This window comes from Lotus japonicus, chromosome 6 (genome assembly GCF_012489685.1).
Source record: "Lotus japonicus ecotype B-129 chromosome 6, LjGifu_v1.2".
NCBI classification, from domain to species: domain Eukaryota; kingdom Viridiplantae; phylum Streptophyta; class Magnoliopsida; order Fabales; family Fabaceae; genus Lotus; species Lotus japonicus.
In genome coordinates, this window is record NC_080046.1 from 51,012,572 (window position 1) to 51,038,971 (window position 26,400).

The 26,400-nt window shown below is 36.3% G+C and overlaps 3 protein-coding genes across 4 annotated transcripts; 2 read left to right on the forward strand and 1 right to left on the reverse strand.

Annotated features, from left to right (window-relative positions):
- Positions 1-336: 336 nt before the first annotated feature.
- On the forward strand, positions 337-7,054 carry LOC130722015 (probable inositol transporter 2). Of its 2 annotated transcripts, XM_057572601.1 has the most exons (6): positions 337-635; positions 951-1,021; positions 4,203-4,538; positions 4,823-4,930; positions 5,163-5,756; positions 6,332-7,054. In XM_057572601.1, the coding sequence occupies exons 1-6, from the start codon at positions 503-505 to the stop codon at positions 6,803-6,805; spliced, it is 1,716 nt and encodes a 571-aa protein (XP_057428584.1). In that variant the 5' UTR covers positions 337-502; the 3' UTR covers positions 6,806-7,054. The 2 variants fall into 2 exon arrangements, with proteins under 2 accessions (XP_057428584.1, XP_057428585.1); XM_057572602.1 differs by lacking the exons at positions 337-635; positions 951-1,021 and adding an exon at positions 2,718-3,186.
- A 2,502-nt stretch (positions 7,055-9,556) lies between these two features.
- On the reverse strand, positions 9,557-21,585 carry LOC130722014 (regulator of nonsense transcripts UPF2). Its single transcript, XM_057572600.1, has 18 exons — positions 21,428-21,585; positions 21,121-21,216; positions 20,599-20,686; positions 20,071-20,273; positions 17,452-17,796; positions 17,120-17,224; positions 16,856-16,983; positions 16,482-16,658; positions 16,250-16,331; positions 15,232-15,576; positions 14,939-15,136; positions 14,755-14,856; positions 13,827-14,078; positions 13,527-13,745; positions 12,998-13,168; positions 12,709-12,894; positions 11,450-11,911; positions 9,557-10,721 (listed from the first exon to the last, which is right to left on the reverse strand). The coding sequence occupies exons 2-18, from the start codon at positions 21,181-21,183 to the stop codon at positions 10,221-10,223; spliced, it is 3,627 nt and encodes a 1,208-aa protein (XP_057428583.1). The 5' UTR covers positions 21,184-21,216; positions 21,428-21,585; the 3' UTR covers positions 9,557-10,220.
- A 1,175-nt stretch (positions 21,586-22,760) lies between these two features.
- LOC130724029 (pentatricopeptide repeat-containing protein At4g21300) lies at positions 22,761-25,913 on the forward strand. The gene has a single exon (XM_057575189.1). The coding sequence runs from the start codon at positions 23,031-23,033 to the stop codon at positions 25,563-25,565; it is 2,535 nt and encodes an 844-aa protein (XP_057431172.1). The 5' UTR covers positions 22,761-23,030; the 3' UTR covers positions 25,566-25,913.
- Positions 25,914-26,400: the final 487 nt, after the last annotated feature.

The following is a 26,400-nucleotide window of genomic DNA, read 5'->3' on the forward strand; positions in this document are numbered from 1 at the left end:
TGATCTTGAAAGGAGTGTGGCCGTGTGGAGATAATTTTCCGCAACAAAAAATCATACAATAATATTGCATGTGTTGATATTCCATTTTTACCTCCACCTTAGGTAAAGAAGAAAAAATTGAGAAATTGGCGATATGATTTATGATATGACACAATAGGCAGAGAGAGAAAGATAAAAAGAAAAATGTGTGAAAATGAGATGAAAGAGAATACGAAATGTAAATGTATCATTATTCAAAATCATACTAGTATATTTTAATACTATAAAATTGGTTTAAGTCCTCCAGAATATTAGTGTGTCCAGAGTCCAGACTCATCATCTCAACGGTTCCCCCCATTATAAATACACTACTCATCTTGATCCTCCATTACTCCATCCACAACACTTGCTCTCAATTCTCAATCAAGCAAGGACACAACACAAAACTAACGTTGTTGAAGAATCCTAGTATAGCACTCTTGTTCTGTTCTTCCTCTGTTTCTCTGTTCTGTTTTTCAACACCATGGAAGGAGGTGTACCAGAAGCTGACATGTCTGCTTTCAGAGAATGTTTATCTCTTTCATGGAAAAACCCTTATGTTCTTCGCCTTGCTTTCTCTGCTGGAATCGGTGGCCTCCTCTTTGGCTACGATACCGGTTAGTTTAATTTCTAACTAACTAACTAACCAACAAAATCCCCTGTTACATTTATTCCCCTGTTTCAAATCCTCTGTTTCATCATACATATCACATACCAAAATTACTCATCTACTCTAAAAATCAAAATTATCATGTTAATTCTAACTTCTAAGTGTAATTTTCATCTGGGTCATGCTACAAATTTAAATTAAATAAATATATAGGATAAAGTTTCATTTTATGTTTTTTCTTAGCATGTGATGTATGCGCATATTATTGTTATGTGTGCTATGGTTGATATGTAATTGGTGGGGTATCTGTATGTATCTGCAGGAGTTATATCTGGGGCTCTTCTGTATATCAGAGATGACTTCAAAGCAGTAGATAGAAAAACTTGGCTTCAGGTAATCTCTCTCTCGCTCTCTCTTGAAAATTGAGATAATTCATTAATGAATGATCTTACTCTCCCAATCAACTCAAATCACCTCTTGTGAACCCCAACCTACTTGAATGGACATTAATGCCCCCCTCACCTCCTCTGTTCACAACCACCAACTTGCTGTAAAAAAGGACAAAACTTGGCATCGTTTTCTATGTTACATGTTCTTTGGACATATTGTCTGTACCCTTTTTTGTGAAGAAAAAATGTATTGAAATGTGTATTATTTTTCCATTTTTCATATTTTTTTGACTAGTAAACAAAGAGGTTTTAGTCTAATTTCTTGCTGAAAAATCAACACACTTCTTAAGATAAACTCAATTATTTCCTTTTTCTTTACATGATTTCTTCATAATTTGACTAGCAGCTTGAGAAATGCTGACTCTGTTTTATTTTTTTGGTAGTACATAAAATACTGACTCTATTTCTCAGGTGATAATTGTTTTTTTTTTTTAATTGCAAAGTTTCATGATATATATCATAGTAGATTTGTATTAAGGTTGTGTTTTTTAATTTGAGTTCACAGATTTTCAAATCGGTTTCGGCGGATAAAAAAACTACAGGATCCGGATTCACCGGATGAGATCCATTAAATATTTTGGTTTGGATATATTCACATATTTATTTATTTTTTAATACAAAATATTAAATACATTTTTAAAGTAATAAAAATATTAAATACGTGAACCCAGAGTTGTTTTTTCTTCCCACGGTGTCTTTAGAGATAAAAAAATGTTAATCTCCTTGACTTACACGCTGAATATCTGCCTGATAAATTCAAAGAAAAGAGTTAAGGATGCTGAAAACGATATATATCTAATTACTTTTTTTGGTACACGATATAAATCTAATTACTACTATCAAAATATAGATATAGATATAGATATTTTTTTTTGGTATCTAGGTATCAGTAGGATTTGAACCTAGGATTTGAGAAATTTTAATCGATCAAGTACCATTTAGGCTATTAATACTAGTAATATAGATATAGATATAAGCATAAGTAAATTTGTTTTGGTTACAAATAAGCATAAGTAGTTGAAATTACCTGTCTTTTGTGGATTTTCATTTTTAGTTAAAATTGAAACGTTAACAATACATTTTTCCTTCAAAAGTAATAATACTTTATCTCAATTACTACTTTTAATGTGCTATTTACAATGAAGTTAAGAAAGAAAAAAGATGAGGAACATGTGATTTGGTTTCAAAATAAATGTCTGTGGTCTAATAGAAACATGCCACATATGAACCCAAAAAAATGGAAAATAAGTGTCCTAATCATGTCATGCTTGAGCAAGTGCTTGATTTGCCCAATAGGGGGAGGTTGCCCACTTACCCAACAAGGCAAATTGAACACCAGCTAGCTACTAAACCATTCAAAACCAGGCAATTCCTATTATGTTCTTAACCATCCTCAATCGTCAAATCAAATAATTAAACAAAAAAATAGATGGGACGTTTTAATTTTAATATGATTCTACCATACAATAACAGCTCATGCTACATCCAAATCCAATTCAGATTTGGTTAGTTAAAAAAGGAAGTATGCCTTTAACATACACAAGTAAAAACTTGTGTAACATTGCACAAGCTCCTTTTGACCTCTTATAGCAGGTTTTCCGGTTTTTTATTTTAAAAAAAATTCAAAATACTTATTTTATTAATCACAATATTTATGCTAATCTTTCTCATTATCACCTTCATCCTCTAACAAAACCCTAGCTGTCACCTCCTTCATCTCTCCCATGACCTCGCCGTCACACATTCATGGCCGTGCCGCCACCACCACTCCTTCTTACTCCTGACCTCGTTTCCTTCGTTCTCAACCGCGCCACCGCCATGCTCTTCTGTGTTCAGCGCCGCCGCCACGCTCCTCCTCTGTTACTGTGACCGGCTCCGTCGCACGCTCCTCGCCGGTTCCAGCGCCGATCTCCCTCACGAGGTCCGATCCGCCGCTTTTTGGTTGTGAAGCTTCTCAGATCTGGTTTCCCTGCGGCGGTCTGCGGTTTGGATCCCGCGGTGGTTCTGGTGGACTGAGGGGAGCATGGAGGTTTACGAGATCTGGAAATGAAAAATCCAGATCTGTTTTTGCAGAGATTGAAGAACACCATGATGAAGATGAAGACAACGGTGAATCTCTTCAATTATAGTTGTGTGGTTCCTTTCTTATATGATTGTCATTGTGGGGTATTGTTGTTGGTGAGGGATCTGAGGAGGAAGAGGGCTTTTTTGTGACATGGGTGTTTATCATGCTCTGCAAGATTATTGCATGTTTCTATGCTTTTGTTCACCTGTCCTGGATTTTAACTTGATTTGCTTGAGGTGGTTGGTATTTTTCAATATATTAATGAAATCATGCCAATAATATAAGAAAGGAACCGCAAGAGGGAATGAAGAAGTTTCGTATGATGAATGAAAAAGTGGGATGACGAACATGATTTGAGGATGAAGATGAACTTAGATGTGATTAACCTAAATCCTTAATTAATTAATTCACTAATAAATATTTTTTTTGTTTTTGAATTATTTTTTAAAAAAAAATATTGAAAACCTGTTACCATGGGTCAAAAGGTGCTTGTGTAACCTTACACAAGTTTTTACTTGTGCATATTAAAGATTTCCATATGTTTGATTTTTTTAAACAATGGTTAGAGTTTGAGATGGAAAAAAACTATGAAGTGGATATTCAGTTCCCATCTCAAATAACATATCAGAAAAAATCCAATCCAGATTTCCTTTTTTCACACTTCTATTTATTTTAATTTTGTTGATGATCAAACCAATTCTTTTTGCGATTATGTGTAACTCAATTGAGTTCATGATTTGAATTTCATTCGAAAATTAGGGCGAAGCCAAAATCATGGCAGATAGAAGCAAAAGCTAAGGAAAATTTCTTTTATCTACCATGATTTTGGCCTCATCATAGTTTTCGAATGAGTTTCCAAACATGCACGAAAGCTGTTAAATGGGATTCATCAAAACCTAGAGTGCAGTCATGGAAATCATTCCTTATGCAATAGCTCTTGAGTCAATTTTCCTTTTCTAAATGAAAGAGCGAATAAAAAATGTATGATTCTTTCTTTTTGGATTGAAAGTACTTATTTTGGTGTATGTAATAGTGAATCAATCATGGAAAAATGTTTCAGGAAGCCATAGTGAGTACAGCAATTGCTGGAGCAATCATAGGAGCTGCAGTTGGAGGATGGATCAATGACAGGTTTGGAAGGAGAGTAGCAATAATTATTGCAGATACCCTCTTTTTAATAGGGTCTGTAATCATGGCTGCTGCTCCAAATCCAGCTATTCTCTTATTTGGTAGAGTTTTTGTTGGATTTGGTGTTGGCATGGCTTCAATGGCTTCCCCTTTGTACATTTCTGAGGCTTCCCCAACTAGAGTGAGAGGAGCACTTGTCAGTCTCAACAGTTTTCTTATAACTGGAGGACAGTTCCTTTCCTACCTCATCAACTTGGCCTTCACTAATGTATGTACAATTCTCAAGTTTGAAACACTTGTTTATACAATGCTTGATAACTGTTTGTAGAAATGTCACACTTTTGTTTATTTTATACTATGTTACTTTAGATGCATGATAGATTGCTTTAAAAAAATGTGTTTTGTTTTTTCAAAATCCACATGAAAAGTATGTTCCAAAGAGAATGTTATTACTTATATCATTGTTATTTTTTTTTCGTCTGAATTTCACACCTTTTGTTTGGTGATGATGAGCTAAAAGAATTTGCTGCTGGTTTTTGAATTTTCACTCAGGCACCAGGGACATGGAGATGGATGTTAGGGGTAGCAGCAGCACCTGCTATAATACAAATTGTGCTGATGTTGTCACTCCCTGAGTCTCCTCGTTGGCTGTACCGGAAGGTTAGTTCTTCGTCACTAGTTATAGTGTGTTCGGATCAGCTTCTCTTTTGTAAGAATCACTTTTGAATTCAGAAGTTTCTCCCCATAATAGATTATGACTTCAGAATCAATTGTAAAAGGGTTTCCAACTAGTCATCAAGCATCACCAAATTTTCAGTCAATGAAATTCCAAAAGTCTTCACTGTTGTTCCTATTTTGATTTTCATGTTTTTTCTTTCCCAATTTGAAACAGGGTAGGGAGGAAGAATCAAAATCAATTCTGAAGAAGATTTACGCTCCAGAGGATGTTGACGCTGAAATTGAAGCGTTAAAGGAATCAGTTGAATCTGAAATTGAGGAATCAAAAACATCAAAGATAAGCATGATGACACTTTTGAAAACCACAACTGTTAGAAGAGGTCTTTATGCAGGGATGGGACTCCAATTCTTCCAGCAGTTTGTGGGAATCAACACTGTAATGTACTACAGTCCCACCATTGTTCAACTTGCTGGTTTTGCATCTAACAGGACAGCCCTGCTTCTGTCACTAATCACCTCTGGCCTAAATGCTTTTGGTTCCATTTTGAGCATATATTTCATTGACAAGACTGGCAGAAAAAAACTTGCCCTGATCAGTTTATGTGGTGTTGTGCTTTCCCTGGCTCTTCTTACTGTCGCTTTTCGTGAGAGTGAGCTTCATGCTCCAACAGTTAGTGCCATTGAAACCTCTCATTACAATAACACATGCCCTGATTTCAGAGCAGCTGTGAACCCTGGTAGATGGACTTGCATGACTTGCCTAAAGGCTTCACCATCTTGTGGTTTTTGTGCTGCTTCTCCTAACAAGGTAAATCTATTCTACACTCACATTTTACCAAAACCATACAATATTGCAAGAGTATATCTATAACATATTCATATTTTGTCATGAACAAATTATCAGAAAAGATTGGGTAAAAGATGCGTGAATGATTTTATATTATGTTTCTAAAACAAACCCTCACGTATGAGCTAATTAGGCTTTAAGCGCGAACAATGCACGGATTTGAATTTAGTGCAGTTGACTGCGGTCACAAATACAAGTCTTATGATTAAAGATTAGATGGGTCATATTTTTAGCATATGTTTGTACTTTATTTACTAAGATCAAATCTGAAACGTTCGATCTTAATCCAATGACTAACATTCAATGGTTGCCCTAAATGCGTCAAAAAGGACTGCAGGCACTGAAGTTTAACTTTTTTGTCAGAATAATTGGAGAAAACAATGATTGAAGTCTAGACTATTTGGTCATAGAGATTCTGATAGCATATCATGAACCAATATCTCAAAATCTAAAGCTGTTGAATATATGACATGTGAATGATTTTATATTATATTTTCTAACATATTTATTGACATTACTATAAATGAAATTTGCAGCTCTTACCTGGGGCATGTTTGATTTCCGATGACACTACAAAGGATATGTGTGGAAATGATCACAGGGCATGGTACACTAGGGGATGTCCAAGTAAATTTGGTTGGGCTGCTCTAGTTGGGCTTGCTCTCTACATCATTACCTTCTCACCAGGGATGGGGACAGTTCCATGGGTTATCAACTCTGAGATCTATCCCTTGAGGTATAGAGGGGTTTGTGGAGGAATTGCATCCACCACTGTTTGGATTTCCAACTTAATTGTTTCACAGTCTTTTCTGTCCTTGACACAAACTATTGGGACAGCATGGACATTCATGATGTTTGGAATTTTGGCTGTTGTAGCCATTTTCTTTGTCATTGTTTTTGTGCCTGAGACCAAAGGGGTTCCAATGGAGGAAGTGGAGAAGATGCTGGAACAAAGATCTCTGCAGTTCAAGTTTTGGCAGAAGAGAGATTCTGGCTCTGAGAAGCACTAACTCAGGAAAAAAATTACTGAGTTGAATTTTATGATTAGTTTTATGTAGCTTTAAATAGTGAAGCATGTGTCTGGTGTATTTGGCAATGGTTTTCCTTGGTGTAAGGTTTGCTGGTAGTTTAGCATTTTAATTAGGTGAAATGTGTAGTTAATTAGTTGGATTGCTGAAAATCCTTATCAAATCCATAAAGGATTGAATTGATAATACTCTTCACTAAAGAAATAATAAAATGTATTGACTATTAAGTGAGTTTTATTGTTCTTATTTTTTCCTCTTTTGCCCTGGAACTGCAATATGTCAACATCATTAAGTGTATATTTTCCTTCTCAAATGCAATTTGTGAATTGGATCCACAACCCACTGAAGCATGGCCGAACAAACAATCACATCAGTTGGCCCATTATATAACCCCAAAGCAACCTTTTCACACTCTCCATTTTCTTTGACAAAATAAAATGTTCTCTTATTTTCCAGCCAAACAAATTATATTCATCAAATAAAGTTGGAAATTATTACACATATCATACCTCAGAAGTGGCAGATAGTCCTAAATATGACCAATTGATTTTCTATAATTATGTATTTTGTTACGAAATCATAAGTCAAACGAGTAGATCAAGTGTAAAATTTTAAAATCATTTGATACTCATCTGATAACTTCAGCTTAATGTATGTTATATGTTTTTAATTTTCCGATGCATCAAAAAATGCATGTTATACATTTTTAAATATAGGTAAATATCGACTATAAGGATAGAGACATAAGGATAGAGACGTACCGATTTCAAATTTTTTTAGTTACAGGAGGAAAATAGTACCGATTTCAATTTAATTGAAATAGTACACGAAATCATAATGATGATATTATTTAATTTAATGGTTATATTTGTTAAAATAAGTTATTAAAGGTTTTATTTGTTAAATTTTATGTTTATTCCTATTTACTTCTTCGATTTGATTTTGTACTTTCATTATTTCAAAGTGGCAACTCTTAGTTCTTATTGAATAATTACTTTAGATAAGTACGATGTAATAAAAAGGATGTCACATCGCATCAAATTACTGATGTGTAAATCAATATCAATATCATTTAAAATTATAATCTAGTTATTTTTTCCTTATTCTGTAATTAAACTTCATTGGTTTTTTTTTGAAAAATATCCCTATGCCAGTCAAATTCTTGATGCTCGAAGGGAATATCTAGAGCTTTAACTTGTCTTCACGCTCCTAAATTGCATCTAACAACTAAAATCAAACTTGGTGGAGCTTCGTTGTGGGAGGGCATGGATAAGGATTTTGGTCTTTAATTTGAGGTACTTTGTTTTGGTGTTTGATTTGTAGCACGTGGGGGGACCTAAATATTAGTGGATTCCCTTGCATATGTGGTCCCTATATGGGGTACCTAGTATGTTTGTCTACTATCTTATTGTTCTTTTTTCATATTTGTCAACGTAGGGGCCAAATGAGTAGGAAATATAACAAGCTTTGATCAATTTTCTTTGTTTTTAAGTCAAAGCATTAACTTCTCATTATTCATCCATCATAAGGGAACCTTTGTTGGCAGAGAATCATGCATTTCAAGACTTGGATATTAGTATAACCTGGACATAGTTTCAAGCTTTGTCATTGTTCGGGCGAGGTAAATGTGGTGGAAAGTGAGTGACGCAAGCTTTTAAGATAGGTTGGAACATTTAGGAAAAAAAGGAAGAAACCCAGAAATGTTAAAATGGCATAGTGTACGATCGACATTATGTGAGAATAAAGGAGGGGGGAGGGGGGGTATGTGGATGATAACGATGGTGAGAACTACATCCACCAAACATCAAGAAATTTATCAATAGTGATGAAGTGGACTTAGGTTTTAATGTATACACAAAAACAAGATGCCTAAATTTAAGAAAGCTGTGTCTAAGAATTTTTAACTTATAATGTTCAGAATAAGATTTTTCATCATTAAGTTAATTTAAAGAAGCTATTTAGAGCATTCTATCTAATATTTTTTTATGAAGAATCATATAGTAAGGGTGAGAGACTAAGGTATGGTTCTTGTGAGAAAAGCTTGTAGGACTCCAACATATAGGGTGAAGATTCTTGTGGATAAGCATACATGTGGTAGTGTTTGACAAAGAAACATGACAACTCTAAGTAGGTGGTGAAGATCATGGAGAACAAATCAATATATAACAAATGATAATGTTAGCTTGAATGAGGTTTTTCTTTTTGCACAAAACATACTCTACCCTTCCATGTGTTTTTCTTTTTGCACAAGAACAAAAACCCATGATGTTTTACTAGTGGGAAGTTTTTAATATATTACTGAACTCAGATCGTATCCTCTATAGAAAATACTGTGAGCTAATCTCTTAGTTCTTTTTGAGAAAATTGAGATACATTCAGGGTTATCTTAGGAGAAAGTTAACATAAAAATAGAAGCCATACTACTATTGTTGCCAACATAAGTGCAAATTGAGTTAGTATTGAAGGTAATATTATTGCATGTTAGAGCAATGATGTTGCCAGTTTGAGTGCACAAAGTTTCAAACTTTTACTACAAGTTCATATGGCTAAAGTAGCTTCCTTTTAAGTTAAAATTCTATAAATTAGGGTTTGTGAGCCTACTGTGCACTTTACCTCCAATCTGATTTTCCATGAACAAACTAAACAAAGAAATTGATTGTAATCCTATCCAGGAATATTTGAAGAAATCATTACATCATTTCTAAATAGCAATATTTATGTTGGAAAGGAGTCTATTGGTAAGGTTTCTGTTTACTACTATAATTGGATCCCTAAGATTAGGGTATCTAATTGCATACCATCATAAATATAAATTCAAAGCTCTAAGAGCTAATCTTTCAAGCAATTCAGTCTATAACGAAACATTCAGTCACAATGACCAAGTGAGGTCTATTCTTAAACCGATGCTTGACATTTTTCCATAAGTTGACAAAGCATCAAGACATATTTTGCCTATTCATCCTTCACAGAATATGATCCAACCTCCTGGCTGATAAGAAACCACCAAAACCTTACATTTAGAGATTTTGTATATCCATACAAATAGCTATACAAATTTAAGCTTGGAGGACAGGGTATAGTCACACGACTCCATCTTCGACATGTCTGCATAACACCCACAATCCACAACCCTGCAAGTCAGCTTAGGTTAGGAAATCAAAACAGTGTACATCACCTTACAACCCCTGCATCTCCAACACACCATGTTCAAAATCACCACTTACCAACAAGGTAAGTGAAAATGACTTGTTCTTGCCGTGAATCGTTTGAAATGTAGAGGGTAGTGGCCAAAGAGAGGGCTAGGTCTTAAGTTAAGATAAGCCTTGCTTTCAAGTTTTTGTCATGCTGAGAGGAAGCAGATGGCATAAAATATCTGCTTTCCATAGTCACTATCATTTTACCTTCTTCTGCTATAGTAGAAGCCACTTCCGGGATAATGATGCCGATGGCGTGATCCACCACTTCTGCCACCGGTTCCTTCTGAAGTGTAGCCACGACCACCACCCCTATAACCCCCACTCTGCATCCAGTTTGTTGGCTGGGTCCCTAATCCATTAAGCTCCTCCTCTTCTCTATCATTATACTCCAAGACAAGCCTCTTAATATCTTCTTTCTCTTGAAGTTCGGCTGCTTCTTTCTGTTTTGTACTCTGCACCAGTGACGAATTGCGTGGGATGTACATCTGCTTTGTCTGTTGCTTGTTCCCACGTTTCACAAGAACTTTCACTTGGACTTCTTTGTTTCCATCAGTATCCTCATCCAGGGCCTCATCACCACTTTCCCCACCAGTTCCTCTCCCGTGATGATCCTTGGCAGATCCCTCAAATACATTCATTGGAATCATCATATTCAATGTAGGACGGCCTCGTAGCTCCAGCCTTCGCTGTTCCATACTCTCCTGCACAAATTGTGGAGCAAGCACTATGAAAATGTTATAAATACAACCAGACATTGGGTACACCCGAAGAAAATCTTATCTTATAACACATCATTGGACTTATAGATTGGGTGGAAAAGAGAGAAGAAACAAGACAGTATATTTCTCAAATAAGGCTCCAAAAGTTTCTAATATTGTGAGAAAAACACCTCTCCTATTTTACTTTCACAAATAATCTGGGTCAAGTACAAGTTCAGTACAACTAATACAAGACTAGCTCAGTAAGAAAGCACGAGATCAGAGGAAAAAATAAAATTTTATCATATCAGTTGAAAGGACTATAGGTAATAAGAATATGATTTTCTGATTGATATTGTATTACAATTTACACATGACTTAAAGTATAATATATAGACAAGGGTCCTAGTCTGTCTCAATAATAGGTTGCATAGCCATTCTCAAACATTTACAAAATCAACCCTATCTAGTACATGATGTCATGATAAGATGCCTTCCATAACGTTTCTTATCATAACAAAATAAATCTCAAATCAAATCTTATCTTATCATAATAACAACATATCAGGTTAGAAGTAGGGTTCCCAGGAAACGTTTTACGATGTTCTGAAAATGAATCAAAATTCACAAGGAGACAGACACATGCATGCACAGATGTATGTATGCATGTACAAAGGTAGAAACTTAGCACAAGTGAAGGGACAAGCATAATAAATTATGTAAACCCTTGCCTGTAATACAGCCTTGAGCTCTTGATCAAAACTGGCTTCTTCCAGAGGGTCCACCTCTGTCACCTTCTGTCTTACATGGACTTCATCTTCCTCATCAGAAGCAGGTCCAGGCCCTTCATCATCATCCTCATCCTCAGTCCCAGACCCATCATCATGATTCTCCTCATCCAACCCATCATCATCATGTCCTTCCTCATCAATTACATCGCTACCTGAATCAGCCTCACCGTCATTAACATCATCTTGCACTCCGTTGTCCTCTGCACCATTATCAATGCTTTGTCCATTGCCAACGACCATGGAGGAAGTGGTCCTTCTTGGAGGCTTCTCAGACTGTTTTTCACCACTGGCCTTATCAGCAGAAACAATGCGATCATGCTCCTCAAGTTCTACTAGAGCTGCATTCACTTCCTCAATAGAAGAGTAACGAACCATATTGGGACGCAAGTCCACAAACAGATCCTACACAAAAGAAATAATGAACCCAAAATATGAAATGTAAGAACAAATGCATATTATATAATGGCTAGTATGACAGTTTTGAAGTCTGCTAACAAGTGCATTGTATAAGAGATACTAAAAGTCCATGGGCAATCGAATGAGGAGAGAGAGAAAGGGAGTGTGGGGTAAATGAAAGCAGCTACCGTTTTATCAACAAAAACTACTGCATTCTTAAGATGGTTATAACTTGCAAATTATATTTTTGTTCCAAAGTTCACCTCATATGTACACAACTACACATCCTATTACTGGATATTGCCAAATTAGATGATTCTTCAGGTAAGTCCTATAGATAGATCCTATTTTACGTTGATACTTAATCCCACCAATTAAATGTATGGCATGGCAAGAGGGTCACTCGGATAACATAGGTACTTATAAAGAACAACAATAGACAAGAAAAAAATAATGTTTCTTCCGGAGAACCAGAATATGAACAATAAGATATCTTTTTGACTGAGTGCAAGTGTACAACCAGAATAATCAAGGTCAACTAAGAAAGAATAAAGCTACCTAGTCTCTCTGCAAATCAAAATTCTAAGAAAAGATATATTATATAAGATGAAATTCCAAAGACATAATAAGGTACATAAAAGCCACTGGAAAGCAATCCCAAACCTACTGGATTAGTAGCCCAAACTGAACACTGAAGTAAACATAAAGAAGGGTTGGGAATCCAAATCATTAAATAAATAAATTAACACATCAATCATACCCTCATAATGAAATACAGTCAACATAAACGCTGCCTGACTGACCTGCAAGTCAAATTCGACATCCAGTGGCAGTGCACCTTTGCTTAAAATATACCTCTGGAAGTGTATCAAGAATCGATCAAGTTTCCTCTTAGAAGAGCCATGGTCAAAGTAATGCCCACAAGTTTCAAGCAGAGTAATGATCAACCTTATACGAAAAAAATCTTCAGGTGGATCGAGTACATCTTGCTGGCAGGATGAATAAACAAATTCCATAATGTCACAACAAAAGCTTAATGTCTTCCCTGTTTAAAAAAATACAAGTTAACACTTAACAGTAAAAAAATAATACCTCTGGTGTCCCGTGACCATAGACAAGAATGAGATATAGTGTCTCAAAAATGACAGAGGAGTCTGCATGCTTGTAGTTGTAAAGCTCCCCTAAGAATCGCATATAGGCAACACGTCTTTGCTGCATCCCATAGTCATTTAGTTCAAGCCCAATTCTAATCTCCTCCAGGACCTAATAATCATAATGTAAAATAACAATTTGTAAATGTCTATAAAATATTCACTTGCAATGACTTCCTTCTGCCTCAGGTCTAGTAGATAGTAGTACTAGAAATAGTAATTCAAAAATTCAATCATTTAAAACATAAAAGTGATTTAGTTATAATTGAATATGTTAAATCAAGTGAGTAACTTCTAATTAAAAGCCCACTCTTGTTCAATGTGAAGAAATTTACATGCAAAAAAGTTTTGGGCAACCAAAACAAGAGCTTATTAATAAATAGGTGCGCATTCCTCAAAATTCAAATCATGGTATTACATGATGAAGCGATATCAAATAAAGAAAGGAATAACATATCAAAAATAATAACCTCATCAACTATAGCTACAGCAAACTCATCATGATAGCGACTTAAACCGGCAGCAAGAGATGCAATCAGGTGAATTTGACCGTATTTGCCTTTGTAGACCTTCATGAAGCATTTTAAAAGATATGGTTCACATTCACTCCATGGTAATTTACGAAGTTGCCGGAGCACATGCTCAATGGTAGATTTATCAAGATCAGAGAAAAGTAATTTTCTGATATACTGCAATAAAGATATCAATTACAATGTTAGCTGAGATTGTGAAACTTATTAGAGATAGAGAAATTGAAATAAGAATTTCACCTGATGCAAGGGAGGACGGACTTTAGCAACTCGTGCAGATCTTTCCGGTGGCTTGCAAAGGTAGTATGCATTCTCTACCAAAGTGCTATGTCGAGGATCCAAGTTTTTTACATTTTTCAAGCGCATCAGTATCTCCAACATGTTAGCCATACGTATAGAAGTTTCTGGAGACCGATACAGAAACCGGCCACATGTTTCGAGAAGATTGCAAGCTACATCAATGTTGTGATGAGTAAAGTCATCTAAACATGCCTGGAATGACAAGAAAACGTCAATGAAGGATTCAATCTCCTAAAAGAAGAGGTAAGCTTGTACAGAAGATAAGCTTGCACAACATCTGAATCCAGATTGTAAAAAATGTACAAAGAACACATTTTAGTCCAATACAACAAAAAGGAGCTATTTGTCATATGAAGAAAGACTATGATGGGTAAGAGTACTACTACTAGATCCAAGAAAAAAAGTTACAGGCTTGAAGGTGGAAAAATGGAGCATACCAAATTGTATTTCATATAATTTGCATATTCCCTAAAAGACTTATGTGACAAAAAACAGAAAATAAGTTTTCCGAGGTATCGAAAGAAAAATACAGAAAATAATGGAAAAGGAGATTATAATTTAAACGTCTTAACGCATAAAAATACAAGACTTTAGTCAAGTGAAACTGAACACTGTTGAGTGTTGACAGCATAAGAGTGGCTCCATATTAGAGTAGTAACAAGTGTGACTCAAAGAAGTCCCACATTGTCTAGATTAGCATATAAGTTAAAGAACACACACATCCATTGCCTTAAGCCTAAGGTTTTGTGGTGGTGTGTGGTTCTAACTTATTTCTAACATCCAAAACATAAGTTGCAAGTTTAAGAAAATTGTCATCGTAGATAAAAGGAACACCTTGATTTATAATTTGATTATTAGTCTCTTATACCTTCAAACAACTGAAGACTAGGCCAGCAGGGGCAATCTTGAACTTGCAAAGTTCTCCAATGAACCTGATATTCTTGATCTTTGTCTCAATGTTCATCTGGTCCTGTTAAGACATTTCAATAACTAGATAAGTAATCACCTAAATATTTAAAGGTGACAAGAAATAAAAAATTATATGAAATAACCTTTTTATTTATTAAGAAGTTGAATTCCTCCTCCAACATCTGCAAGAGAATTGAAGAGACGTCTTTCATACAAGTGGATAGTGTGGCAACCATGCGTGAGTAATATGGTAGTAGTTCCAGAGATGTCCTTGGTACACTGAATAATGCCCTCACGAGCTTTTTCCGATTTGATTTTGAATTTAGATAACAGAACTCCACCTAACATGTGTTAAGCAAAAAGGAAATAACAATTAATGATGACAAAAATAACAATACAATCTAAGATAAGTAACAACTGCATAAGATATTCTCACAGTTAGTTGATCTATAAGGTCACGGCTCACACAACCAGGAAGCCTCTGCAACAGAGCATCCAAGTTTGTTCCTTCAAGACTTCTGAGTTTGTCCTTTTCATTTTCCCCCTTTTTGTCATTATCTTTCTCTTTTTCTTTTTCTTTGTCCTTGTCTTTTTCTTTGTCTTTGTCCTTGTCTTTTTCTTTGTCTTTTTCCTTCTCTCGGTCCAATTCTTTAGACTTCTCTTGTTCTTCTTTACCCTTCACTCCTTGTATGCTTTCTCCCTCTGGCAAAGCACTAGGGTCTGTGGAGACCTCTCCACTTTCACGGGTGGTTTGCCCTTTGTCTGATTCAGGCAATATTTCCTAGTTCACCAAACTTGCAGTCAGTGAACAGTTGCAGAAGGTTGGTAAGAAAAAACCAACATCGTGGTTTTATATGATTAAAACTTTCATATTAGTTTTTCATGAATAATTATGGAATAGTATCTAAAGTTGCTCAAATATAGAAAAAAACATTTCATTAGACAGAAAGGAGAAGTTTGAGTATGCAGACAATAAGATACTCTCCAAAACTGGGAAACTACATACAAAAAAAGTGAAACAATCAATAATGCAACAACGCTTTATCACAAGGACATAGCACCAGGTTGCTGTTTTTTATGAGAATCAGCAACTGTCATTGCTACCTATGAAGTAGTTGAAACCATCGCTAATTCCAAGCTATATATAAAGAATGGATTATGTTCTTGCCATGGGGCAACTCTCCTAAAGACTTAATCTGCTAGGTGTATGCTCAACGGAAATTAAACTGCATAACTACATGATAAGAAAACAACGAATAATATTACCATCAAGTATTTAAAGAACAACAAGAATGGTTTCAGAGAATCATGAATGATCCCAACACGAAGACCTAAAGGTATAAGAATTGGGTACATCTAGGTGTAACCTTCATCCAATTAGGAAAGAAAAATTCAAAAACTACAAAAACTAACAACTAGAAGATTGTGAAATAGGTTGAAATTTTTTCCCTTACAGTTGACTGGTCTTGACTTTTTACAGATTGCTCATTGCTTTTTGGTTCCGTTTCTCCCAAAAGCACAGCAGGAACAAAAGCTCTGGAGAAAAATATGAAACCGTTGATGTTTATGTCAAATATAAATTTTTAAACAAGAAAGAGTACAAAGACCAAGAGCTAGTGGAAGAATTAATTTATGAAGGACCAAGTAGCAATGTGATACATACAGAAGTTTCTTAGAAGTACAAACCTAAGATCGGGTAAACATTCATAGAAAGCCCGTGTATCTTCATCATCCCATATCGGTTCAACAACAGAAGAATCTTTCCCAGAAGCAGAAGAAATAGCCTCCTCGCCACTAGTAACCCTTGTTGTGTGTCCATCCTCTGGCATTACTGGAGGCTGCATATCAAGTGCTTCTGCTAATCTGTAAAAACACAATCATAATTACAGGATAGAAGAATCAAAGGGAACAAACAGCTGGGTATATACATATACATGTGCAACGATATATGTAACCCTTGAACAGGGGTCCGTAGTTTTGCAAGAATATATTAAGTCTATCAACAATAACTTAATTAAACATGTAGATATTAGTAGTCAAAACTAAACAAAGAAACTTACGATGAGACATTACGGTACAAATGGTCATAGGATTTGCGAAGCTTTTCATATGAAGCAACATTTTCCTCGCTGAGCTCACCTTTTGCATTCAAAATCTTAGAATTTTCATGCTCCATTACTCGAAGTGACTGTCAAGATATAAAGCCATCACTAATCAGAAGGACAAACAAAATTATTGGCACAAAGGATTTGATGGAAAGAAGAAACCAGAACAGAGGACATGAAGACAGACAAAAATTATTTTACAAAGGCTGGAACTCTTACAGAATGCTCAGACTGAAGTAGCTCAGCTGCAGCATCATAAAATGCATAACATGCTTTCCTAAGAACTTTCTTTTGATCAGCCGTGATGGCAAGACCTTTAAAAAACTGTATCAGAATGTCAGTGCAGGAATATAAAACACAGCTAGCGTACAGAACAATCCTTGGCACAAAATAATATAATAAAATGGCAGGAGCAAAACTTATAGCCATGATTTAAAATGACTACACAATAGAGATTGAATAAGTTAATGAAAACCAAAAAAGTAAGTCTAGCCAAAAATGAATAAGAGAAAGCACTGGTTATACTAGTGAAGAATTAATAAAAGAAATACCTCTTCATGAATTTCTGGTCCATTAACAGAAAGTCCTAGAAAAATCCTCCCTTGTCGAGCAAAGCTAGAAAGAAGTGTCAAACTTGTTTGTGTAGCATCCCGATCTTTTAGCTGCTCCACACTGGTAAGGTCTTTTATGATAGTGATAAAAATGGCGCCATCTTCAATAACTCCAACAAAAAAAAGTTCCAATAGAAGTTTCAGACTACTGCGCTTCTTCATTGCCTTCAAGTTTTTGTCAGTATCGGATTCATCACCAGGTTTTCCAGGAGAGAAGATTTTGAGAAGTCCTTGAATCAGGCTTGGTGCAAAGTCCTTGTACCTTTGGTGAAGCAAAGAGCAGATCTTTCCAAAAAGAAGCAAGTGATGGCCATGTATCAGGAGCCACATATTTAAGGTAACGTATATGTCACATAAAAAATGGAAAATTTTAAAATTCTGTGGAAAAAAATAACCTACATGCTAAACTATGCAATTAATTGTTTATCAAAGTATAGCATACTAGAAAAATGTATCAAGAACAGAAAGACAAGTACAGAACAATTAAGAAGGGAAAGAAAACAATAGTGCAATAACAGGCCAAAAATTAACAACATTGGAATTCAAAGAGATACACAACTACAGCAAGGATAAAAAGTCATACCAATGACTACTAGAGAAAATAGACATACATCTCTAGTATACATTAGTCTTCGATCCTCACTCAGAAAATAGGGTTACGAGCATTTTGTATTAGAAAGCTTGGGGTTGTACTGGTAAACGTACAGTAACACTAGTAGCATTGTAGGAATAGTAGTACATGACCTAAACCGTATGGTTTCTACTTTCAACAGCCTCTAAGATTATGGTATATATTTAAAGATATTTCTAAAAAAAACAATTTAACAATTTCATAACATAATTTGGGATCTGTTTTTCTAATCTAAAAAGAAGTGAATTTAAAATTGTGTAAAAAATGATATATATTTTTTGGACATATTATATCAGCTGAAACCTCTTTTTGTTAGGTTCGTTCTATAAAAAGCACTTTTTATTTTAAAATAGTTCCAATTATAGCTTTTTCTATAAACTACTCAAAGTAGCTTGTCAAATAATCAGGAGATTTTATTTCAAATTCTAATATTTTTTAAATCATTAAAAAACACTATGAACATTTTTTTTTCATGACAAGACTGAAAAATGTGCTCAAGATCTATACCGGATCTCTATAGGATTTTTTCATTTTTTTTCTTCTTTCTAATCAAAAGACCCGTGAATGTAGTTTGTCTAATTGAAAAACTTTTACTAATTTAAGTGGTAGGATCCTTGCTTTTTTGGAGCAATCTGAACTCAAATAACATAGTTCATTTGAATATTGATGAAATAAAAAATTGCAAGGTAAACAAACAGTATGACTTACAAGGCAGAGACTATTTGGACCATCCCTCTTTACTATCCACACCATCCCCTTAAGTGCAAAAATACATTTATACCCCCAAATATTTTAAAAAATAACTGCTCCAATTAAAAAAAAAACCCTAATCCCACCATCTCCCTCTCTCTCATTCTCGGTCGCATCTCCCCCTCCTCATCTCCTTCTCTCATTCTGACGGTGGCCCTCATCTCCTCCTCCTCATCTCCTTCTCTCACGGTTTCCCCACCAAAATCCCAGCCTCCATCACGTCCTTCACCCTTCCCCACCAAAACCCTAGCCTCCATTCTCCGTCGTCCATCACCATCACGATTTCAGAAGGAGAAGAAAGAAAGAAAGAGGAGGAAGGAAAACTCACACTCGATTTCAGAAGGAACCTTGACTCTGGTAAGTCCCTCTGAGTTGTTCCCTCTGGTTTACTTAAAAACCCACACACGGTTTCAAAACCTTCCGCAATCAAGATAGCGGTAACTACCGCAGTCATGATAGCGGTAACTTCCGCTATCTTGATAGCTGTAACTTCCGCTATCAAGATAGCGGTAACTTCCGCTATCAAGATAGCGGACACAACAAACGTGAGCATTAGACAAAAATAGCGGAAGTTACAGCTACCTTGATAGCGGACGTTACAGCTATTTTAATTGCGGTAGTTACCGCTACTAAGATAGCGGTAGTTACCGCTATTAAGATAGCGGAAGTTACCGCTACTAAAATAGCGGTAGCAATTAAACGTCCGCATTTTAAGTGGCGGAACGAATCAGAACCCACATATTCAACCCAGATTTACGCGAAAAACCCGTAAAAATCCCAAAATCTCACCTATTTTGAGCTTCTAATCTTCTCTTGATCTCACCCACTTATCTTCTACACTGATTTGGAGCTTCAAGATGTGTGATATATATTGATTTAGAAGATGAAATAGGGATGGGGGAAGGTGAGAGTGGAAGAGGAAGAAGGAAGAAGAAGGTGAGATTGTGAGAGTATTTTTTTTACTGCTTTGTTTGTTTTCTATGTGGGGGGTATTTTTGGAATTATAAAAAAAAGGGGATGGTGTGGATAGTAAAGAGGGATGGTCCAAATAGTCTCTGCCGACTTACAAACTCATGGACCCTTAGCACATTTATTGCAACTAATCAAAGATATTCTTTCTTCTATGGAATTAATTTCTTTTTGTGTAGAAACCAGGGGAAAAAATGCACAGCACACACCTGGACTGCTGCTTGTATATCAGAACTCCTAAGTTTGGCATCACATATAGCCGCCACTGCTTCACTGACAAATTTGCTCATGTTGACAGTTCGTAACTCGTCCATCAGTGCTTCACGCAGCTCTTCATTAATCTGCTTCAGTTTCTTAATAACAGCCGTGTTGCGCTTAATACTAGAATCCAATGTCCTTAAAAATCCTGAGTCTGCATGCAATGTAAGCAAATTGTATTACTATTCATGCAATAAATAATGACAGTACACATACCAGAGAAACGACAAAACAGTGCTCAAAGGAGCCTAAGTGCATGTGTTAAAACAATAACAATCAAGACTTCCTCATTAGTTGGGATTGAAAACATGGAGAAAAATCGCCAGTGTTCAATTAAAGAGCTTGGAATCACTTGAGCTAGAGCTCAAGTAACCCTGCATTCTACAGCAATTTAAAGAGTTTTCACCATTCCTAGTAGAAGCGACAAAACTGAATCGCATATTAATAATTAATGACGACAAAATGGAACAATAACTAACCGGGCCTGTCGGGATTCAAATTGCTTTGTCGTAAAGCGATCTTCGCCTCAATTGACTTCTTTATTTCCTCAAGGTGAGCAACGGCTTCCTGCCCAAGGATTTCATACACAACATTTAATTCACCATGTAAAGCTAAAAGCCAATACAAACTATACAACCCATTCATTCACAAATAAGCATACATAGAAAAAACCTGATCATCAAAATTATAGTTACCATTGGAACACTGCATAATTTTCTCACTAAATGCTGACGCAAAAATAAAACCGCGCAAGCACATCGATATTCGATACCATAGTTAAATAACCTATGCCACTGATGTAACTTACAAGATATTACTACATCTTTCATACCGAGTACGCGGGCAAAATTATAAATGCATAATAGTCATACAGTCATACCAAATATTCATATAAAGCCCCAAAAAAGTAAAACAGAAACAAGTAACAACAATTGAAGTAAACAAAAAAACAGCAAAAAATGGGTCATTAGCAATCACACAAGCAGGTGAATGATTCAAACCTCATCATCTTGTTTGCTGTTACTTTCGCCTCCGGTGCGGCATTCATCCTCATGTTGATCCATATTTGTATGGTGTGTTCACAAAAACACACCCACCTACACAGAAAGAAGCCGAAAAACACAGAAGATGAAATTAGTACTAGGGTTCAGAGTGAGAAAAGAACACTACTTTACCACATCTGATAACACAGACACCGCAAAACAAAAAGTTGCAATCAAATTGACGCAGTGATGAAAAGGTTAACGCAATCAATGCATGAATTTGAAGGGAAACAAACAGCGAATCAAAGATAGATTGAAGGAGTACCCAGAGTGAAAGTTTCGATTTTGAGTGAATCTTTGCGGTGGAATTGGATTGAGAAAACGATGGAATAATGGGAAATTGTAGAGGGTTTCAATTTGCAGAAAAAGATGGAATTTTTGTCCCGTTCGAACAAGAAGAAGAAGAACACAAGTGTGACCATAGGAGGAAAGGAACCTCTATATATCGACACATTTTTTATATATTTAAAAAATGCAATATCATAAATTATATAAATCTTTATTTTGATAATAATAAGTTTGATCTTGTTTTGTCGAGAAGGTTTACGGTTCGTTTATGGAAAATTAAATGCAAAAACAGTAATTAGACGGTAAGAATTAAGGATTCAATCTTCTCCGGGTAAGTCAAATGCAATACTCAAATAAACAATATATTAGGGTATTAGCTTCTTTGGGATCATAACGAAGATGGACTTCTCAATTACGAGCCAAGACGCGGCGAATCTCAAGAATGTTATGACTCATGAGCATGTATATCAAATGAAAAATGAACCTTCCATCAGCTTATGAATCAACAATCTCTATGTTTCACAAATAACTTTCCTAATACATGTCCTAGGGTAAGCGCAAAATGTTCTTAAAAGTACCAATCTTTGGACCCAACGAGTCCCCACCACTACAAGTTGCATAGAAACCTTCCAGCCAGGCTCCATATCTGTCTCAAATTAAGCCTTTCAGACTCATACGTTGGGATGTCGAATTGTAGGCTCCACCGACATTCAACACGTGGCATCCTAGAGGCAACGCATACAACCTAGCATACAGAACATTCGCAATAATCATATCTTGATTCGGATGAAGATAACGCATATGATCTTGATGTTCATATTGAATCTACTTGCACATATAATCTGCATTCCATCCTTTCTCCCCTATCATCATTTCATTCCTCCATCCCCACAAGCCCCAAACAAAGAAGAATGAGCTCATTCAGCCTCAAAACAAATTCAAACTTTTGCATTCATTACTAAGAACTTGAGTTAGGCGAACGCGTCAAACCTCAACCAAACTTGACGCGAGTGGAGGTAGTCCCAAGAGAAATGAAGGTTGTCTTCGAGTAGGTAAAAGCATCTCGAGCACCCAGACAATGATGCAAGGTTACGCCGTGGTTGTTTGCTTGTTGAACATCCTGCATGAGCAGTCAAAGAAACAAGTGAATTATTTTTCGGTGTTTGACCTTCCATAGTCAACGCCAACGATCTAAGGTTACGCCTTTCGGGTGATTTTAAAAAATGATTATTGTTTGGATGAAATTAATCAAACTCATTAGGTTGAATTAAAAAAATTAATGAATGTGAAAATTAATGAATATTGTCATATGTTGTGACTAAAAACAAATAGCATCAGAACGGCAGAAGGTTGAGTGCGAACGGCGGCAGAGATCCGACAACGGCGTGAACGGCAGCCGTTGGTGGTAGCTGCGGCACTCCCATCGGAAGATAGTTGCTGGTTTGCGGCCTAAAAAGGCTCTGATGCGGCTCGAATAGCTCTGTTGCAGCTTGAAAGGGGGCATGCTTCAACAATGAATCAACGCAGGTTTAGATTGTGAGACTTGATTATGCCTCTTGGATTTTCAAAAGGGTACCACAATGTATAAGAAAAATCTATGCTTGATGTGTAGAACTCTAGTTTCAAGGTACACAACAACCACCTGCAACAATGTCATGTCAAACTCATATGTTTTCGAACATACTCTTGTAACCCAGTTGGAATCTATGTTCCGGGCTTGTTCAGATGTTTCTGTGGTGAAACAAGTCAAACAAATTCATGCTCAGGTTGTGGTTAGTGGTATGAGTGATAGTAGCACTCTGAGTTCAAGGATTTTGGGGATGTATGTTCTTTGTGGTAGTATGAAGGATGCAGGGAACTTGTTTTTCAGGGTTGAGTTATGCTATTCTCTTCCTTGGAATTGGGTGATAAGAGCCTTTTCGATGTCGAGGCGGTTTGATTTTGCCATGTTGTTTTACTTCAAGATGTTGGGCAGTAATGTTGCACCTGATAAATATACATTTCCTTATGTGGTTAAGGCTTGTGGCGGTTTGAATAGCGTGCCATTGTGCAAGATGGTTCACGATATGATCCGGTCCTTGGGACTTAGCATGGATTTGTTTGTTGGTAGTTCTTTGATCAAGTTGTATGCAGATAATGGTCATATTAATGATGCAAGACGTGTGTTTGATGAACTGCCTGTGAGGGACAACGTTTTGTGGAATGTCATGCTCAATGGTTATAAGAAAGTTGGGGATTTTGACAATGCAATAAGAACTTTTCAGGAAATGAGGAACTCTAATTGTATGCCTAATTCGGTGACTTTTGCCTGTATTTTATCCATATGTGATACAAGAGGGATGCTCAACATTGGTATGCAGCTTCATGATCTTGTCATTGGTAGTGGGTTTCAGTTTGATTCCCAGGTAGCAAACACCCTAATTGCCATGTATTCAAAATGTGGGAACCTTTTTTATGCTCACAAGGTATTTAATACGATGCCACTGACTGATACAGTGACTTGGAATGGATTGATTGCTGGATATGTACAAAATGGATTTACAGATGAGGCTGCACCTTTGTTTAATGCAATGATCTCCGCTGGAGTCAAACCAGATTCAATAACTTTTGCAAGTTTCCTTCCTTGTATCCTTGAATCTGGGAGTCTAAAACATTGTAAGGAAATTCATAGTTATATAGTGCGACATGGTGTGGCTTTGGATGTCTATTTGAAGAGCGCTCTTATTGACACATACTCCAAGGGTGGAGAAGTGGAGATGGCATGTAAGATCTTCCAGCAGAACACCTTGGTTGATGTTGCGGTATGCACAGCTATGATCTCGGGCTATGTGCTTAATGGGCTGAACACTGATGCTATAAGCATTTTTAGGTGGTTAATTCAGGAGGGAATGGTGCCTAATTGCTTGACCATGGCTAGTGTTTTGCCAGCTTGTGCTGCTTTGGCGTCTTTGAAATTAGGGAAAGAATTGCATTGTGTCATTCTGAAAAAAAGACTGGAGCATGTGTGTCAAGTGGGATCTGCCATCACAGACATGTACGCAAAATGTGGAAGAGTGGATCTAGCATATCAATTTTTCAGAAGAACGACTGAACGAGATAGTGTATGTTGGAACTCAATGATCGCAAACTTTTCACAGAATGGGAAACCAGAAATGGCTATTGATCTATTTCGTGAAATGGGAGTTAGTGGAACCAAGTTTGATTCTGTGAGCCTATCATCTGCTCTCTCTGCTTGTGCAAATTTACCAGCACTCTATTATGGGAAAGCGTTGCATGGCTTTGTGGTAAGAAATGCATTTACTTCTGACACTTTTGTTGCAAGTGCACTGATAGACATGTATTCTAAATGTGGAAAGCTAGCTTTGGCTCGGTGTGTGTTTGACCTGATGGATTGGAAGAATGAAGTTTCATGGAACAGCATCATTGCTTCCTATGGAAACCATGGTTGCCCTAGAGAATGCCTTGATCTATTCCATAAGATGGTAGAAGCTGGGATTCACCCTGATCATGTTACTTTTCTTGTTATAATATCTGCTTGTGGCCATGCTGGCCTAGTTGATGAAGGCATACACTACTTCCGTTGCATGACTGAGGAATATAGGATCTGTGCTAGGATGGAACACTATGCATGCATGGTAGATTTGTATGGTCGTGCCGGTCGTTTGCATGAAGCATTTGATACTATAAAGAGCATGCCATTCACTCCAGACGCAGGCGTGTGGGGTACACTTCTTGGAGCTTGTCGGATTCATGGAAATGTTGAGTTGGCTAAACTTGCTTCGAGGCATCTTTTTGAATTAGACCCGAAAAATTCAGGATACTATGTATTGCTTTCAAATGTACACGCTGGTGTTGGGGAATGGAAAGATGTTCTTAAGATACGAAGTTTAATGAAGGAAAAAGGAGTTCAGAAGATACCTGGATACAGCTGGATTGACGTCAATGGTGGCACCCATATGTTTTCTGCCGCTGATGGAAGTCACCCACAATCTGTTGAGATTTATATGATTTTGAAGAGTCTTCTTCTTGAATTGAGAAAACAGGGTTATGATCCTCAACCTTACCTTCCACTGCACCCACAAATCATGAGCAACAACTTAGTGGAAATTAATTGATGTTTTTCACATTCTCAGCATCAGCCATACCAAATATTTCTTGGTGCAACCCATGTCACCATTAAATGACTTCTTATTGAACTTATGGGTATGCTTTCAAATATCCAGTCTATTGATAATTTTTAAAGTTGGGACTGCTCATCATCATATCAATTTCGTAGCACTAACATATAGTTCCAATTTATAGTTCGAATAATATTACATGAATGTTGGTAACTACTTAAGAATTGTCAATTACTTGATTTATGAGCTTCATGTATTTGCTAAATCAGGTTAGGTTGGTCATTCTTGCAACTTCTATGCTCCATCTTTATTCTCAAATTCCACTTGCAGATTCTGTTACATTCATTGACTGTTTCCAGAACCCAATTATTTCTCCACTCTTTTTTTTCATTGTCCTGTCCTTTTTTAATGATTTTTGTTAGCTTGAATCATATGTAGGCTTTAGTAATTCCATTGCCTTTAATTTTATTGTTGCAATACCATATAGCTTAGAGCAGAATGTGATGGTATAAAAGATAGGTCCATTTCTCCTACAATCATAAGTAACAAAAAGGGAATGAAGAATTAGTAGGGAAAAGGCACAATGCTTCAGTTTTATATTGCATTTTTATTCTAAGAGAAACAATGGGAGATAAGGGATCCTCCATAGAGAAACAATGGGAATTTCTTTTTGTTACAACTTACAAACACAAACAGACATGGGTGCCACAAGTGGTACAGGTCAAAGTGTGAAGAGAAAGCAACAAACTGAGAGTATGGCTGAAGCATCAGGTCAAACACAGGCTAGGGAACTTGCTATTCAACCTTCCCATGGTTCAATTCAAGCACAAGA

Bases quoted from the DNA above. Each gene is read 5' to 3' on its own strand.
- LOC130722015 (XM_057572601.1), top strand. From the start codon at position 503: ATGGAAGGAGGTGTACCAGAAGCTGACATGTCTGCTTTCAGAGAATGT. The intron at 4,539-4,822 runs GTATGTACAATT...ATTTTCACTCAG, and splicing joins TCAACTTGGCCTTCACTAAT to GCACCAGGGACATGGAGATG. The intron at 4,931-5,162 runs GTTAGTTCTTCG...AATTTGAAACAG, and splicing joins CTCGTTGGCTGTACCGGAAG to GGTAGGGAGGAAGAATCAAA.
- LOC130722014 (XM_057572600.1), bottom strand. From the start codon at position 21,183: ATGGATCAACATGAGGATGAATGCCGCACCGGAGGCGAAAGTAACAGC. The intron at 20,687-21,120 runs GTTTGAATCATT...ATCCTTGGGCAG, and splicing joins ACAGCAAACAAGATGATGAG to GAAGCCGTTGCTCACCTTGA. The intron at 13,746-13,826 runs GTGAAATTCTTA...TCTTTATTGCAG, and splicing joins TCCGTCCTCCCTTGCATCAG to TATATCAGAAAATTACTTTT.
- LOC130724029 (XM_057575189.1), top strand. From the start codon at position 23,031: ATGTATAAGAAAAATCTATGCTTGATGTGTAGAACTCTAGTTTCAAGG.